At 34.6% G+C, this 18,843-nt stretch overlaps 1 protein-coding gene across 8 annotated transcripts in view; it reads left to right on the top strand.

The window, feature by feature from the left end:
* STXBP5 (syntaxin binding protein 5) overlaps positions 1 to 18,843 on the top strand; it is a 108,290-nt gene that overhangs the window by 61,892 nt on the left and 27,555 nt on the right. For all 8 annotated transcript variants that reach the window (XM_069010423.1, XM_069010422.1, XM_069010429.1 and 5 more), the window contains 9 exons: positions 1,957 to 2,111; positions 3,141 to 3,213; positions 5,318 to 5,465; positions 5,679 to 5,746; positions 6,784 to 6,824; positions 7,697 to 7,917; positions 9,441 to 9,619; positions 11,406 to 11,531; positions 11,990 to 12,141. In XM_069010423.1, the coding sequence (XP_068866524.1) occupies positions 1,957 to 2,111; positions 3,141 to 3,213; positions 5,318 to 5,465; positions 5,679 to 5,746; positions 6,784 to 6,824; positions 7,697 to 7,917; positions 9,441 to 9,619; positions 11,406 to 11,531; positions 11,990 to 12,141 (1,163 nt within the window). The remainder of the gene's footprint in view (positions 1 to 1,956; positions 2,112 to 3,140; positions 3,214 to 5,317; positions 5,466 to 5,678; positions 5,747 to 6,783; positions 6,825 to 7,696; positions 7,918 to 9,440; positions 9,620 to 11,405; positions 11,532 to 11,989; positions 12,142 to 18,843) is intronic.

Raw genomic sequence — 18,843 nt, 5'->3', positions numbered from 1 at the left:
TCCTCGCTTCTAAAGGATACAGCCTCCAGCAAGCCTGCCCAAAGCAGTTTGATTACCTTGAGAAATAAAACCAGGAGAAACCGACATACAGTTGTCACTGTGACATATGAAAATTAAAAACTGAAATGTGTTACTTTGTTATTGTCAATTGATCTCAGTGAATCTGCAAATCTGGTAATTACTGCAAATTGTCCTGGCAGCATTATTGTTTAAAAAAACCTGATGATTTCTGTGGACAAAAAAATACTGCAATAAATCATTCCTATGCAATGAAACTACACCAGTATTTTTCTCTTCACCGATGTCCTGAAAAATGTCAGACTAAATTCGAGTGTGTAATTTTCTTGAAATTGCTTCATGAACCTGACCATAAAAGATTGTGTGAAGTTTCAATACGAAGAGCTAAGATTAAATGAAGACTCGGAGAAAACTTAATCCTTTTCTAGAAGTACACTCTGGGCTGCTGTTGGATGCAGGATATTGAATTTGATGGAGCCATGGCTTGATTTATGGCCATTTCTTTGAGGTCTCTTCCTCAGCCAGCCGTACTCTTTGAGCCTATCAAATCTTCAGTCACAGGTCTTCCTGGAAGATCAAGCAGGTTGTGAAATAATTGTAGAAGCTGGAAGCTTATCTCAGTCTGCTGTGTCTTCAATGCTACAAACATGGAGTACATTTCAGCCAAGTCTTAAATGTAGGAATTGCAGCATGTGCAGAAAACAAACCCTTAATATACAGTTTTCAAGAATTACGGTGTATCTAGTCTCACATTTGTGTTTCAAGTGCCAACTAGTGAAAGCCATTTAGACAGTGTGAAAGAGATGGTATTATAGGAAAGGATAAAAAAAAGGTTTCTTCAGCCTCTCTTTTTACAGTATATCAGGGTGGGGTTTTTTTTCCATAGAAACTTTCTCCAGATACTGATATACTAGCTTCTTCCAAGGAAGATGCAAACGAAGGTTAGGATTTCCACTGAAAGTGAGCATAAAAGTAGATCAGAGGCAACTGATAGATGTGTGAAGTGCCTATTTTTCCTTCAGAAATATAATGTGAAATTTCAGGCAATAGTCAGTAAGGAGTAACATTTATTTTTTGAGCTGTCAGTCGGTCTACTCTTTAAAAAGGATTATATCCTATTTCAAACATAAGCAGTATTAAAATGAGTGACTCTTGACAATCAGGAAATAAGAAAATACCTAGTAAAATGCATGCATTTACTTCATCTTGTAATGAAATGGTAAACTGTACATGATGTGTGTATTGGAAATGTATGGATGTATTTAAAAGTATGTTTCTGCAAAGGCTTTTTAAAAAAAAATTCAAGGGAAGCCTCTAATCTCTTCTCACAACTAGAAGAAATTGCTTTGCTTTGCTCTACTCAGCTATTTGATTTTGCACTGGGAGTAGTGTATGACAAAGTAGTTTCTTGGCTTTTGTGCATGGTGGTAGGGGGGAAAACGAATAAAATGTCTAGAGTAAATATGTGATGCTACTTAAAAGGTTTTATGTCTCTGAAGCTTATCAAGCAATTGGTTGCATCTCCAAGGCAGTCATATTACTGTACAGCAAGTAAATGGGACTATTTCTTCCTGATTCTGCTGGACTGTTTTATGTTATGGATAAATGGGACTGTTGGCAAATCTGAATCTGCAGTTCCATAGAAAAGAAACAACTCTAAAGTTGTACAAATTTTTTTTAAAAAATCCCATCTTGCCAAGCAGTTACAAAGATTGGTTAAATAAGCAAAAAGTTTGGAGGAGATGTCTGACTTAAACAAGAGTTAGAATAAGATTTGTAATACATACCCAAGCTGTGTATTTCATGGAGAGCTGGTTTACATTTTTTTTTACTCCCTCTCTGCTTAATGATATCTCATTGAACTTTATCATAAGGTTGCAAAACCTGCCCAGTCTCTTTTATCCTGACTTGATCCTAAATGCCTCTGCTTTATTCCAGGGAGCCTTTCATCATTCTCTCAGGAGGCCTGTCATATGACACTGTAGGAAGAAGACCCTGTTTAACAGTCATGCATGGGAAAAGTACTGCTGTGCTAGAAATGGATTATTCTATTGTTGACTTTCTAACCCTGTGTGAAACACCATATCCTAATGGTAGGCTCTGTAAAGATTTTTCTCGGTGCCTTGTCTTGTAATCTCTGGATTTTTATCCCATCAGAATATTCTTTACTATTGTCTTTCTTTTTTATCTCTGGGGATCAGACTGCAGCGGCAACATCTGTTATCCCTATTGTATGAAGTGTGGTTCACTTGCCAAAACCATAATAGAATAGTTTATAATAAGCCTATTTTGCTTCTAGAAAAAAAGCCAATTACTCATAGCATGTTTTTTCTTTTTAATCCCAAAAGCATGTGCAGACAAAAAGCATTACAACTTTAAGCTGTAGCTACTGGAGCAGATGTGTTCATCTATGTATATTTGAGCACGTAAGGCCTTTCTAGCCAATACTAAACCATGAGGAGCATTTCTGTATTATTTCTAACTTTTAGTGGCTTTATTCATTCCAATATTTACATGGATTTCATCACTAACCTGTACTCTCCCCTATGCAGCAGGGGATTTCTTATCATAGTTCAGGTAGTTATCTCACATGAATAGTATTATATTGCTGATGATTCCAATGGTTTTGGCTGTCAACTTCCATCAGAGTATCTAAAACTGCTTAGCTTGGAATTTGAGGTCTGGCTGAAAGAGGGCAATATAAGCTTTGGAAACTTTTTCAGGTTTCTTATTTTACTGTCAAGTCAGCTCTCTTTTGAGCCATTTTGATAGCAATTAAACCTTAAACCCTACTGAGTATGAGGAAAAGCAGTTTAGGGGTGGGAGGATGTTATGATTCAGAAATTGGCTCTGTCTCTCATATAACCTGCTTATACAAGTTACTCTGCATGTTCCTTTTTCTGCTATTTGAGCTGTTGAGAATATTGAATAAAAGAACATGATTTTTCCCAACTTAACTTGGAGTATTCAGGAGTCTGCATGTATAAAATATCTTCAAAAACTGTAGCCCATCTGAGTGGCTTTCTAATCTCAATGCCAGAGTGCAAGGACTGATTCCATTCTTGGGGCATACATGCCTGAGCTCCATTTACTAATAGGTAACTTTTTGTTGTTGTTTTCAGACTTTCAGGAACCATATGCTGTAGTTGTTCTCCTAGAAAAGGACTTAGTACTGATTGACCTTGCACAAAATGGGTAAGAATCTTCTGTAGTCCTTTTAATCATTGGCTGCAGTGATCAGCCTATTGTTCTACTTTACAGTGTTTTGGTCTAACATAATACCTCAGAGCATAAAATTTTGGATATTAAATATAAAATTTCTTCAGCTGAACTGACAATCTTGTTATATCAACTTTTTTCAAGTTAATGTGTAGTAGATGAGTAGAATATCATGTGACTTTTTCCAGGTTTTATTGACTGACCAAAATGATTCATAGATCACTTCTGCTTTTTAAGTATCCCAGTTTATTTTGAAGTTGATTCCTTAATGTTATGAGGGGAGTTTGAAGTTTTGGGGAGCTTGCAGTTTTGAGGAAGGCAGCAGGGAGAAGAACTGATCAGATAAGCCAGGTAATTTGGCTGTTGTCATCACTTAAATATTTGCTGATATTACTGCCAGATAAATTGCTACCTTTAAGCATAAAGTGACTCCATACTGATGCAATAATATCATATATATAAAATTTGAATGATAACATCTGCTGTCTGGTTTATATCTGTGGTAAGAGGCTGCTCAAAAGGCGCATCATATTGCAGTATTCACTAATAATACCTGACAAAAACATTGAGTCTCTTGTTTCTTTCTCCGTGGAACAGTCCATACACAGTTATTTGTGGTGATTAAAAATTCTAGATGCTACGTATTTTTTGGTGAAGAGTTTTAAAATTTGTATAGGCAGTATCAACTAACTGTTAAGGGATAAGGAGCAGAGGAACTAGGTAAGACCTTGGTACTGTTCCTGATTAAAAATCTCCAATGGTCAATGAAGAAAAATCCTTGTGAAAAACATCCTTCTAGGGCAAAATGAAAGCCTGGAAGTATTTGTCTTCAGAGTCAGTGATAACACCTTAGATAATGAAGATTCTATGGGATTTCAAAGAAGATCAAGTTTTGTCCAAATATCTCTGCAGCTATTGAGCAATTTCATTTAGCTTTTCCCAATGTTATATGGCCATATGCTGTATCCAAAACTGGTTCCTGATATACCAATAGCATTAAGCTTCCAACCTTCATATTTAGTTTGCAGTGCCTGAAATTTTAAATTATGTTAAAGCTTATTCTATTTCATACTAAAAAATCTTCAACAGTTATGTTTTTAGAAGTCTTACAATGGTCTTTGTTATGATTGACTCGCAAACTATTAATTGTTTCACACCTGAAAAAGTAACAAAATTAATACCAAAAAAGTCTACAGGCTTTCTTTTACCTTGTGTTCTCACAGGGATTTGTCATATTTTGTCAAAGTTAAGCCTCTTCTGCATGTAATTTTTTAAATATCTTTTTAGCTTTCCATATAACCCTGTATAAAGTTCCTGATATGCAGAATTTTTTAAGCTGTTGTTTCTAATTTTTCCTTTAGATGGGTTGAGAAGCTGTGTCTTTTCACCTCTCAAAAAAGGGGAGGTAAAAAGTGCAAAACAACGTATAGCATGCATTTCTCTGGAGATACATGTTCTTTGAACACAGATACATTTCCCTCTGTTAGTATTATTGACCTTTTCCTCGTTAAGCCTCTGTCACTTTTCTGATGGAGGTAGGGGTGAGGACCATATGTGTGTATGTTCTTCTAATTGGTGACTGAGTGTTGCTGTCTGTAATTTTCAGAAAGTGATCTTAGAGTTGCAAGTAGATGATGCAAAGTGCTGGATGACTTTCTGTTTTAGTACAGTGTGCTAATACAAAGCAAGATGGGAGTCTTCCTGTCTTTATCCCTGGAAGAATAGACTGAAGAGTTAGAAATAAATTCGTAGCTCCATGTTACTACAACTGGGTCTTCCACAGGCCACTAAATTAGTATGCTCTTAAAAATATAAAGTCCAGGGAATAGTAGTGTTCTAGAAGTACTCTAAAAACTGTACAAACTTCAGATTCTGTCTAGAGTACTGCACTATCTTTATAGTGTACTAGATGAGCAGTAAAGTTGTGTAGTATATTTGTTTGTAGTCTATTTTGATATGCAATTATTTTTCTCTGTACAAAAAGAATGCCAGTTTAGTCCTTAGTATTTTACTTGTGTTCTGCACTTCCAAAAAAAACGTTTTCCATGGATTAACAGTTATCATCTTTCTTCCTTCAAAGGTATCCTATATTTGAGAATCCCTATCCTTTGACTATACATGAGTCTCCAGTTACCTGCTGTGAATATTTTGCTGATTGTCCTGTGGATCTCATACCTGCCCTCTATTCAGTTGGTGCTCGACAGAAGCGTCAGGGTTACAGTAAGAAGGTACAACATCTACTACACGGTTTTATTTTAAAATACTGAGAATCAGAAGCTCTAAATAACATGAGGGGCTGTACTAAGACCAAAGCTTCACCTGACTCATCCTGCCTTTGGCAGTGGTTAATAGCAGGGGAGGATCTGCAGAAACTGTAGTAATTTGCCTTACCTTTGCACTGTGTGATATTTTCTTCCTCAGTGTATTTGTTAATCTTCCAGGAATGGCCTATTAGTGGAGGCAACTGGGGTTTGATCACTCAGAGCTATCCAGAGATAATTATTACAGGGTAAGTGATACCATAGTCTATTAATAATTTTCTTAGCTGATTAAGCAGAAGTGAGAATTGTTTGTTTCTCTTTTGGAACATTGTTTTGCATGAGTGGTTTGAGTGATTCATGAAATTATGATCACCAGAAATGTCCTTGGCATAATCTCCTTGAAGTGTTACTGAGAAAGTAAAGCAGAATGTGGAAGGGAAGGTAGAAACAAAATGATAGCAGATGTTTTACAGGTATTATTATTATTATTATGTGATATTGTGATTACCTGTGCTTGCTATCAAAATATCTTGGATCAAAGTTACCTTTTATTCTTTAATTTTTGCAAAATAGCTGAGTACTGTTTTAAATAAGCATGGTAAGTCCATTGAGTAGTTATTGAGTTCAGTTCTCAGAGGGAAGCCAACTTTTTATCTCGAAAAGGACAAGCAAATACTTAAATCTGATCATTTTGAGACTGATCTTTCTAATACTACTATAAGGAACATAAGTGAAATTTAATTTATAACTGTGCAGTGCATCACTGAAAGTGAGAGCCCTTTTAAAGTGTTTTTAGAACAGCCCATTAGCCGTAATCAGGATTACTGTCACCTTATACTACACATTGGAGAGACTTTGAGACAGTCCTGAAAAAATATAGTCATCTGATTCTCAAAATCAAAGCTAAATAAACAAGTTAGGTGACTCATTAACAGTGGGATACTGTATATTTAGGCATCTTCTTTATAAGTGTTGGTCCTAATATAGGGCATCTTTTAAGAAACAGTGCACAGTAAGGTAAGCTTCAGTATTTAAAATGGCAAATTAACTTAGTACAGCGGGATCATCAGGGAGTTAGACTCCAAATGTTTTTCTAGTCTCTTCTGTCCAAAGTATTTGGAGCACATATTGGTAAAATATTGGCTTTTAATAAATTGTGAAAATAAAGTGTCACTAAGAATACTAATAAAAATAGAATGTTAACTGTATACTTTCTTGTCAGTAACAGAGGTCTAGCACTCCAACTAATCATTTTATCATCTCGGGTTTTTTTAATATTTCATAGGCATGCTGATGGATCAATCAAGTTTTGGGATGCGTCAGCAAGTAAGTGTTTTCAGTAGAGATTTTTCCTGTGCTGTTTTAGCTTTCTCATCTTTAGTTAAAGGGTCAGTTACATCTGATGGTCTACACAGCTCACAGTGAAAAATGAAGGAAGAATTCAAAGTAGAAATCATTGCACTAAGTTAGATGTTTGGTCTAGTTTGAACTAACCTTACTCTTGGTACTTAAAAGCTGTTTAAAGTAATCTTGGAATCATCATCAGTTGTCTTGAAAACTTGCGGAAAACTGGTGAGATTCCAAAAGGCTGAGGCGTGTATGGTTGTGGGAGGGAACAGATGCAATGTATATGTTTAAAAACTGGGAGGAGGACTATTTGGAGTGTTAGAGATCTTTAATTTCGGTTTGGAGTGGGAGTGGAACCTGGGAGAGAGGAGGGGGGAAGCCAAACCTGATTGAATGTGTGCTTAAAAATTCTATTCAGTATAGATCTGTCAAAAGGAGATTCTGTTAAAGACAATAAGTTTTTCTAAAACAGATAAATAAACCTATTAAGGGAGAAATTGGAAGTATCCTCTATATTGATTTAAAAACTTTTGAGTCTTTCTAATAGGACAGTCTTACAGATGAACTAGGGAAATGTAATTCAGGTAAAACTACTGAAATGTGGAAGTGGAGAAAGCATGCTGTAATTTAAGTTTTCCTGATGTTGTGATTAGTATTTATAGCATTGATTTGGGTCATTGTCTAGACAATATGCCTGTGAAGTTTGAAATCAGCTTGAAGACAGTTGAAAGAAAATGTATCACAGAATTAAAATTACAGTTGAGAAAGATACAATTCAAGAATTAGCTATGTCAATATATTAGCTATATGTTTAGATCAAAACTAATTTTTCTCTTTTGCTTTGTTCCTAGTAACATTGCAAGTACTCTATAAACTAAAAACAGCCAAAGTATTTGAAAAATCACGGAATAAAGATGACAGGCCAAACACAGATATAGTAGATGAAGATCCATATGCTATTCAGATCATCTCATGGTGTCCAGAAAGTAGAATGCTGTGCATAGCTGGAGTTTCTGCACATGTCATTATTTACAGGTTCAGCAAGCAGGAAGTGACAACAGAAGTCATTCCGGTAAAGAGTTATGACCATTTTTTAACTTTGTAGAATTTAGCTCTAAGACTGTTCTAGTAATTTACTATTTTTTTGTCTTTGATTATATTAGTGAAATGGACAAAAATAATTGACTCAGAACAAAGAGATGTGGGTTTTTGGAGAAAAAGTAATTAATTATGAAATCCGACAAAAGTAAATATTGCACACTGAGACAGTGGTTTCAGTGACTTTTTGAGGTTTTGCAGCCAATAATCATTCTTTGGTCTGTCTATCAAAACAAATAGTAGATCAAAACTTGGCTGTATCAAAGGTAAAATTATAACAGAAGTGAATGAGGTATGGAGTTGAAGAATTTCAAAACTTTTAGGGTGTTGATTCCTTGAGTCCTCATAATTACCATCTGTCCTGTCAAAACTTCTGCAGTATGCAGAGCTAGAATAGTACAAATGTGCCAAACATGCCCTGAAATCTGTTAAGGACTTTGCTGTGTCACTGTTTTATTCTGTATAAGATACAACAATTCTCTTACAAGAGTTTCAGAAGTCTTCTGTTAAATCAGACACACACATGCAAATTTATGTATTTGAATGTAGAAAGTAAAACCTAACTTGACGCCATTTAATTACAAAGTATTGCATGTTCTAAGTAAAGTGTTAATTGTAATGTAGTTGGGTTTTTTCTCTCACCTCCTTCCTCCAACACACACACACATACCCCCCATCCCCTCCCTATTCTGCTACCTTATGATAAGTCTTTGTTTAAGGATGTGAGGTGTAAGTCTTTTTCTTCTGTTTTTTTTATGTACAAGTACATTCCCTTCTGAGGGAATAGTTTTTCCTGACCATTTTTTATGAATCAGCCCCAATCAAGCTAGTCTTCAGAACTCTGCAATGTTTTAAAAAATACTATATAGTTCTTTGTTACATAGTTCTATAGTCCATGAGTTAAGTTCTGTTTTGCAAATGATAATAAAACAGTGGAAAAATGCATTTACTCTGCATTGCAGTTAATTCTAATATTGTTACAAATAATGGAGAAGGAAATCAAAAGTCATGATTAACTTACAGTTCTTTACAATGTATGATCTAGTTTGACACAACATCAAACATTGAACTAAGTCTCATGTGCACAGTATTGCATCAGTAAAAGTGTAGCTGTCTGTGTGGCTTTAGCTCTGTTTTACCATTCCTGAATTGCATAAACATAGTCATCTTCCTAACTGTGAATGTGTCTCAGCAGAATGATAATTAGAAGGGTCCAGTACTTAATTTCTTTCAAGATTAAGAAGCAAGCTTTTAAAAACTGGGAAATATGTCAGACATTCAAGTTCTAGCAATCTTCAGATATTCAGTCTGTGATAGTATGACTGTATTTCTGAAAACTACATGTGTCTTTAAGTTACACTGTTGTTATCTTTTATAAGATAGAAAAGTCCTGGATGTCACTTTTATCGCTACTATCTTAATTTGCACTTCATTTATTTCCTATTCAGTGTTTTGAAAGGCAGACTTTACTGATAATTTTTTTACATTAATTAACAGATGCTGGAAGTACGTCTTCTATATGAAATAAATGATGTCGAAACTCCAGATGGTGAGCAGGTGCCACCTGTACCAACTCCAGGCACAGGTTCCAATCCTCAATCCATTGTTCCCCAATCTCATCCATCTACTAGTAGCAGTTCGTCTGATGGACTTCGTGATAATGTCCCATGTTTAAAGTAAGTATATTCGGATGCTTTCATTGAGTATGAAATGTTGCAAGAATATGTGATTAGAATATATGTACTTTGTTATCATTACAGATGTGTCATTGCTGGTGAAAATGTTTTATATTGTGCAGCAAAGTTTTCCAAGTATCTGAAAGCTGAGCTCTGCTTTAAGAAATAAATATTTCAGTCTTAATTTTTTAAACTTCTTAAGCTGACTTTTAAAAAAATTTAAAATCCTTGCCTTGTGATTTACCTGGTTTTAGGAAAATTTGGCATAGATGTTAGTATAGCTATAGATGATTGTGCTTTAGAGCAAACAGTTGTCAATAGCAGCAATTCAGTCACTTTGATATCTTATTGTCCTTGAAATGAATAGGAAAATTGATGTTTTGTGCTCTCCTTAACTTTAGTCCAAGTATGTCTGAATATGCTTCATCTGTTAGTTTTGCAGAGCCTTAGTTGTAGAACCAAATCAAAAGTGAAAATTCTTACAAATAGCTAGCTGAGTGCTAACTCTTTGGGCTTATAAATATATTTATTTTTCGAAAACTCTCCAAGGGAACAACTTCATCTTTTGGAAACAGAATTAATTAAATGTCTCTTTGTCATGGATATTCACTTTCCATGGTGCCTAATAGTGCTCACAGTATATGTCTTTGAAAAGTTTTTTGATCTCTTTAAATTGGGAGGTTTTTCTGCATGCAGCTTCTTTGTGTGAGCTTTTATCCATTTAGAAAAATAAAAGTTAAAACAGGTCTATCTTTTTTTACTCTCCTACAAGAGTGTGTTATGTGACTTCTGAGCCATCACTTTTTCTAACAGCATGTAAGAAATATGTAATATATATCCCAGAGATATAAAGTTAAGTATATACTTTGTTTTCTGAAGTTTAATGTCCCAACTTGAATTTTAATTCTTTGAGTGTATCCATCCAGAAAATAACTAATCCTGTTAGGGTTGCTTTATTTGGGTAAGAGTTTTCAAACTGTATTGATTGTAATGAGTTGGAGAGGTGTATTTCTGAAAGAAACTCATCTTAATAGAAAAATTGGAAAATTCTGAACTTGCGTTAAAATATTGTCAAACCAAAACATCCATTAGTGAGAATAAATGGGTAAAATAAGAGGAATTCAGGAAACAGGAACTTGTTCTACATAACTTTTTTCATGTAAAAAAATGCAGGACCTAATCCTTCCTGCAGGATGTGCATAAATTTGTTTGTCAGCATGCAAACAAAATCTTTAGAGGAATTTCAATTCCCCAGTCCCAGGTTCATTGCATACAACTGATCTACCATTACAATAATTTACTGGTTTTTGTTTTGGTTTTGCCATATTATCATCTTTTTATTTGCCTTTTTTTCAATACATTGTGCTTCTGTTTCCCTTTTCATTGTGCTTATTCCACATACACCTCTCACTCCCATTCTCTAAATCAGAGGTCTTTTGGGAACTCTGAAAAAAATGGGTAGCACCTTTTTAGACACTGACTGAACACCTGTATCTATTCAAGGAAATACAGCATGATAGCACTGTTATGCATTGTTCTGAAATTGGGAAAAATGAAACATTTGTGATCATTGTTCAATTAATTTTCAATTAGGTAGTGAATCAAAAGAAGTAAATTCCCAGTTTCAGAGTGTTTTTCTCTTCTGGTTGCTTTTATTTGGTTTTGATGATAGTTTTTACCATTTTCCAACATTTTGAAGTCCAGCATGGTGTAGAATTTAATGAACTCTGATCCCATAAGGAGAAAATGGAGACAATGGAGAGTCCTTGTTTTGTTTACTTTGCAGAGTTAAAAATTCTCCTCTCAAGCAGTCTCCAGGCTACCAAATCGAGCTCGTTATCCAGCTGGTGTGGGTGAGTGGAGAGCCTCCTCAACAGATAACCAGCTTAGCCGTCAACTCAGCGTATGGCCTGTAAGTATATTCTGCACAGTTTTTTCATTATTCTGTCAAAGTGGTTTAAAATTGAGTCTGTGTGTGTGTTCACATGAGCTGCACAGCAACATAGAGGTAATCAGTTTCTTGTGCTTATGAGAGAATTCCTTTTGGTCATGGCAGATACCGATGATGCTAACAGCAGAAGCAAATCAGCATCATTCTTCCTCACCTGGCACTGTACAGCCAAGAATGTCATTTAAGGCTCTGTCAGATAGGTTGGCAGGTACAATGACAGTGGTCTGTTCTACTCAGTGCCATGTTTTTACAAGAGAACAATTAAACAATATTGCACTCTAAAATAGTAATTTATAAATACGTACAATCTAGGATAATTCATAAAAATTAGGAAGTATTAAATGCAGAACTGCAAAAAATACTTATATGAAACATTACCAACATTTAATTAGCATTGTCTTTCACTTCTCTTTTTCCAGAGTAGTTTTTGGAAACTGTAATGGTATTGCCATGGTCGATTACCTCCAGAAGACAGTGCTCTTGAATCTAGGCACTATTGAACTGTATGGCTCCAACGATCCGTATCGCAGGGAGCCACGATCTCCCCGAAAAACTCGGCAACCCTCTGGAGGTGAGTAACCCAAAACATATTTTATGCTCAGAAGAAAGGCACAATTGGTCATCTATTCTGGTGTATATTCTTTGAATACAAACATGCTTTTCTTCACTGTGGTTTTCTCCTTTCTTCTTGATCTATCACTAATGTCACTAATGCAGCTTTGTTAACTCATCTTTCCTTAAAAATTGTTGCTTAGAGGAATCTACTGATGCTTGATATCATTACTTATTTTTCAGTGTAATGTATGTTTTAAGAAAAAATACAGATTTACAATGGTTTTATGTAGTTTACAAGAATCTAACACAGCATGAAGAAGTATGCTGATATTTCTTATAAAGCTAGTACCCATGTCACATCTTTGTAGAAATCCATTAATGTTTCCAGATAGCCTGAGTGTTTGCTGAGATCTTTTGGCTTCCTGTTTTAAAATTTTACTAGAAATTTCCCTGATGAGCTAAATCATATTATGTTGTTAATACTGTTATGTTATGCTTTAGAGGAAACCTTTGGTTTAAATGAACAAAATAAATTTCTACATACAAATTAGTAAAATAAATCTCTCTTTGAAAAAGAAAAAAAGGACTTTGATTTAAATCAATGCTGAAGAGTGTTGTTTTTCAGCTGAAAAGGAAAGTAGCTTTTCAATCAAAATGCAAAGCTTTTTGTGACCAAAAGGAAAATTTAGTATTCTAAAATTTTCTTCTCCCAAATGTGTCATGGGTACTCCTAAGTTATTTCAGAAGACAGCTTAAGACATAATAATAACAATAATAGTAATAATAATAATAATGTGTCATTGCTACCCTAGATGATTATTTTTCGATAGGAAATAAACTGTTCAAAATACTCCTTCCTCATGATTGAGTGTTAATTTCTTTAAGAGATCCAGAATAAAGTCCTTGTAAGTTCTTCAGGTAATATTTTATACAAATTGAAATGGATGTTCCAGGAGGTATTTTAGTAAATGGTTTGAAAAAGATCCAGTTAACACCAGTCAGCTTATTTCAACTGATGAAATGGATCTAAAAATCATTGATATAGAACAGAGCATACACAGTTGGTATCTTGTCAGATAAAAGATTTTCTTGTAGGAAATAAACTTTGAGAGAAAGAAATAGCTTTACTGTTTGGCTGTATTAATTTGTCCTGGGAATAAATGGCTTAGATTGTGCCTCGTGTTTAGATTACAAACTGCCTTTTGGAGCTTTAAACATCACTTGCCTTTGTTTTCTTAACTTTTGTTATTTTAATCCAATAAATTGGATCCACATAACTCTGTGTTTCAGCTGTGTCTCTAAGATGTTCATGATGAAAGTCCTTTTTGCTCATGAATATAGCTGTTACACGAAGTCATACTTTTTTCATAACTTCTAACACTAACAATCTGCATGGCAAATGCATTTTAATAACCTGGTTGTACAAGTTACTTGGCTGGCTTCTCTGTCTCAAATGTACTGTTAGTGTCTCCGTCTTTCCTTTTCTCATTGCTTCATGAAGGTATGCTGACTGTGGCTTCTTGCATGTGCGGCCTTTCTAACTTATATTCAGAGTCTGTGAAAAAGCTTCGCACCTCTTATATAAGTAAGTCATCTCATGGCATTCAAATATTTTTTCAACATCTGAAGTTGATTTTTTTGTTTTGTTCACTCACCACAATTATTTTTCTTAGTCCTTTTTAAGTAATTGTTGTATTTGTAGAGACTGATTTCAATCCGTCATGCATCCATTGTATTTCTTGTTTGTGATAACTTTAAAAGAAATTTAAAGGAAAAAAGCGACCATAATAGTCTCTGTATTTTGTGGTTTTAAATAAGTAAATCTCAAAATCAAAAGGAGATTCTATCTCAGAATTTACTGATGTGTATAGAGCTAAGATCTTACTCACAAATTTAGTGCTGTTTTACTAGAAACTTTCCTTGCTTGGTTCCCTTTCTGGCAGAAGAAGCATCAGAACTCCACAGTTAGAGTATTAGTAGCAATGATAAGAATAAACATTGTGATAACACAGAGATTTTTCTTCTAAAAGTGAAAAGTTCTACAAAAATGTTGTTTATAGGGTTTAACAGTGGAGGTGTTTGTGTACTGTACTGCTCTGTAAGCAGTTTTGAAGTTCAGGTATCTGTGTGAGGAAGGTAACCCATCACAACCATGAATTAATTACCTGAGAGAGTCTGACTTACTACATCATTCACAGCATCCAAGAACCTGGAGAATGTAAAGCTTATTTTTTAAAAGCTTTGTTCCTTTTCTTAGGATGTCACTTTTCTCCAGCCCTCAGGCAGAGGTAGGTAATCTCAGCCCTTTTTTTAATGAAGTAGAGTAGATTAAGCTACTGAAAAAATGGAGTTTAAAAAAGAAACCAACCAAACAAAACTGCAAAACAAACTTGAAATTGTGGTCCAAATCTTAGTTCTGCCATTTCTTTTCCCCCAACAAGAAAAAGGAAATGCATCTCAGAGGACAGTCTCAATTGCCAAATAATGCTTTCTCTATAGTCTTTTCTCCTCTACTGTCAAGGCAGAAAGGGAGCTAGGCATAAAAGAAGTGCCCGCACCTTAACATGATACAGAACAAAAAAACAGGATCTGGCACTGATTGGTTATTGTTTTGAAGAAAAGAAAAAGATTGGTGGAAATCCCAAAACTAGTTTCAGAAACCAAAATATTGTAAAGCTGAATTTACCTGGACTATTTTATTTAGTTATAAGTTTAAACAAGTTTTGTAGCCAAGAGTTAATTTCTTAATGGTGTAATTCTTTCTCTGTTTACCATCCTGACAGTATCTTGGTTAACTTGGAGCTACAGTCATTTTAAAAACTGAAAATAATTTCTTTAGTTATGATTTAACATTTCTCATTATTTGTAGTTCTTTCAGTATATGTGTTGCCCAGACTTCAATAATTACGTCATTAATTTTCCACAAATGATAAGACTGTTACATTTAAGCACTACCCTTTGATTTATTTATAGGATTGGAACTATATGAGAATCAGAAAACTTTTGGATTTTGCATTCTCACTTTCTTGGACGTTCCCTGTCTGCATTTAGGGTTCTCAAAAATGCAAGGAGCTTATGCTTCCTTGATTTTGCTTTGAAATATGTGCCTTCATTGAATCTTTATCTTGAAAACATTTCTATTTTAATACTTCAAAATTATTTTTTATATGAATAACATATCTTCAATGGCTATACAACTAATAATCTTCAGGAAGTACTGGTACTTAATATCTAAATCTTCCTAGAAAAAGTGCTTTTCTATCCAATGTGGTTGGTTTAGAAAATTCCTATTCTTTGAGACAACAACAGTGTATTTAAGGGGAAAAAAAAATCATACTAGCTTATACGAGCATTCAGGCAGCATGCAACAGAGCAGCATATTGCTATTGTACATTCAACCACTTCCAAAAAAGGCAGGAAGGATCGGTCCTTCCTTGTTAAAAACCCTGATATTCTGTATGTTTCAGCATAAAATGTCAATTCAATCAATCATGAGTATCTGCTAACATACTTAGGATTTAGTAAATGGTATGTCCTTAGTCAAACAATTGAAAATTTGCAAAGGCATCTTTTAAAAAATTTCATAGAGTATCTCCTAAAAATATGAATGGAAATGCAAGATTTTTTCCCTTCTCTTGTGTTGCAAGAATATGATGTATTTCTCTGTCATCTTATTTTTTCTACTCAGAAAAGAAATTCAGATTCCCGTCTTAAAGCAGCATCTATTTAGAGACAAGGCTCTCTACACTAGCTAGACTGTAAACTGTCATTTCAGGCTAGCTCTACAGATACAAGCTCCCAGTTGGGATCGTGTTTTGGAATTTATCAGTGATTCGTACCAGGTATACTACTCACATGTTTTGGGTGGCAATTTATAGTTTGTGAAGCATGCAGTATATGTGTTTTGTTAAGGCCTGCTAGACAGTGTCATCAGGTGCTTGTCAAGGTTAAAAACAAAATCAACTTTTGCCTTCAGACTCTTAATAGTGAGGGGGAGGGTGTAGAAAATCAACTTTGGCCATGTGCCCAAAGATATGAAATGTGTAAGTACAAGCTTTATAGTGTGATGAAAACTATACACAGTGGAGGCTTACACTGTTAGGAGACCTTTGCTTGATATACTCTTTGCCAAATAAGACAGGAGCCATTAAATCAGTACTGATAAAAAATTGAGACAGGTCATCACTTCATGATGAAACACCAAAACTTATATAGCTGATATTTTTTTTCCTGCTTAGTTCCACAAGTTCTCAGAGGACATGAATCGTAACTCCTTTTTTTGCAAATTACTCTTGGTGAGAGTTACAAGATTTTATGTGACTTTTTGATTAGTGCAAATAGTACAACTCTTTAAAAGTTATTATTTCTTAGTTCTGCCAGAGGCAGTTTAGGTTTCTGACAAAACTGAAGCAGTTCTGACATGCACGTGACTTGTAAAAATTTTTATTTTACATCAAAAAGCTTTTTGACAGTAATTTATGAGTCATTCAAAAAGTGGGATTGAGTCAAACTGGAAGAAAATACTTGGAACTCCTCTGGAGTTGCTTGGTCATGCTCTTTTCCCCATCCCCTTTCATGAACTATTTAAATTTTTAACTTAAATGTCATGAGACCAACATCAGCTGTGACTGACATCAGCCAAGGCTGAAACTGTATCAGAAAGTTTGATTGTTGGGTTTGGGTTGGTTTGTTTTTTTTTTTTTTTTTTTGACCCTGTTTTTCAGGTTAATTGTTTTTAATTCTAACTTTTACATCTTCATGTCAAGTTAGTTTTAGTTGTAATTTTTAATTGGGCTGTTTTCCTGTCAAGTTGTAGGTTCTTCTGAGATATGTCTGCTTGTGCAAAAAAAACTGACAAAAGTCTCATGAAACTTTATACATCAGTTAATTTCAGCTTTAATTTTTTGGGAGTTTTTAATGCAGCATGGTAATGATGTCTTCAATGACATTATTTGATTTTTGGTAATTTGGAGGGTTTTCAGATTTCTTGCTTCTGGAGTTCACAGAGATAAACTAAAAGCTTATTAGGTCACTTGTACCTATATTGGTGTTATAGAAGGTTATAGTTTCTGTAGTTCTGAAACAGAAACTCTTGGATCAGTTTGCTTTTGTAGTTCATAGCAATTTGCACAGATGCCTGAAATAAGCCTGAAGCTAGAGAATTTTTCCAGGACAGCTGTCTTGCTGTCTATCAGTGCTTCTATCAGGATACCTGGGGTTTTCAGATGAAGAGCAATAGAGATTGTCTTGCGAGTTTCTTCAGCTTGGTCATGGGCAGACACTCCTAGTTCACAGACTTAAATCATTCTTGTTATACTCTGCTTGGTTTAATTACTAATACAATCATAGCTAAAATTACTTTTCAACTATTCCTGTTCCTTTTCTCTCCTAAGTAATAACAGTAATGGCTATGAATAGATTTCCAAGGTTTACATGCCTTAATTACCATAATGCACACATATTATTAATTAAGATGTATATTAATCAAATTATAGCCTTGAGAGTTCCTACAAAGCATTCAAGTATGCAGGTGTAGGACTTCATTCTTGGCTAAAGACTATTCCTGTCAATTCATGAATTTTCATAGGAGAACTAGTACAAGAAGTTAAACTCATCCCTTGAAGGTAAAGAATTAATCTTTATGGAAAAGAGGAAATTGTGTTCCTGAACTGCATGTTTGGATTTGTTTGTTTTGGCCCCTGAAGGGACAACTACTTCTAAGAGCACAGTATGGGTTTATCCTCCCAGCACAGCTACTATCTAAAACTTGTATTGCTTGTTGTCAAAGCAACATCAGGATTTTTAAAAAATCTTTTTACACAATCCAGTCTAGTTCAAAACATTTAGTCTCCCATGCGTGTTTAAAACTCCAGTTTAAAACTATGATTATCCCATAGTGTTCATTGATTTCCTGGCAGATGACTAAATAAATTGCTTTTTTCTTTCTCCTGTGTAGTAGAAAGATATAGCTTCCACCTGGAGTTTCGTTTGGCATTTTAGGACTTAAATTTGTTCCAGTACTGTTAAATGTAGGGTTAACAAAGCCTTAAGGTCATTGGACAATTCTAGTCATTGAGTTTTGGGGTTTAAGCTATATATGCTCTTAGTAACCTTAAAAAAGACTATTTTGGATAAATGGAACTGTTAAAACAACATACTTTCAATGCGTTCCATATTGATATTGTAGTTCAGGAGGACCTTTTTCCCTTAACTTCTGGTTTTGTGTTTGGAGATTTTAAAGCTTTGATGGAGTAGAGCTGTTCTTTGATTTTTGTTTGTTGACAGATATGTCCAGATGCACTTGTGAGTGTGTAGTGTACAGTTGTATAGACAGGCTTTCCATGTTATACCTTTCTTGTCTTAGCCATTACCCTTACACATCTCAAACATTTTCAGTATTGGAAATATTTGTGTGCATGCAAACCCCTTTAATTTTAACAAATATTTCTTAGCTATTACTGTATTGTTCAGTATTACATGCTTGTTTGCCTTAGTATCACATCATAGAATTTCTGAAGGAAAGCTTCATGATAGGAACCTGAAGACGCATTACTAACTTTAAAATATCAACAAAATGCACTTCTCTTAATTGTGGGCAGTCTTGACAGAAATTCCTTGTATACTTTTAGTCTGTGCAATGGAATAATATTTAGGACCATTTTGAGGCAGCTTCCATCTTTTGCATCTGATTGTGTATGACTAGGTTTTATTTCCTTTA

This window comes from Aphelocoma coerulescens, chromosome 3 (assembly GCF_041296385.1).
Source record: "Aphelocoma coerulescens isolate FSJ_1873_10779 chromosome 3, UR_Acoe_1.0, whole genome shotgun sequence".
NCBI lineage: Eukaryota > Metazoa > Chordata > Aves > Passeriformes > Corvidae > Aphelocoma > Aphelocoma coerulescens.
This window is presented reverse-complemented; position numbering and strand designations above follow the sequence as displayed.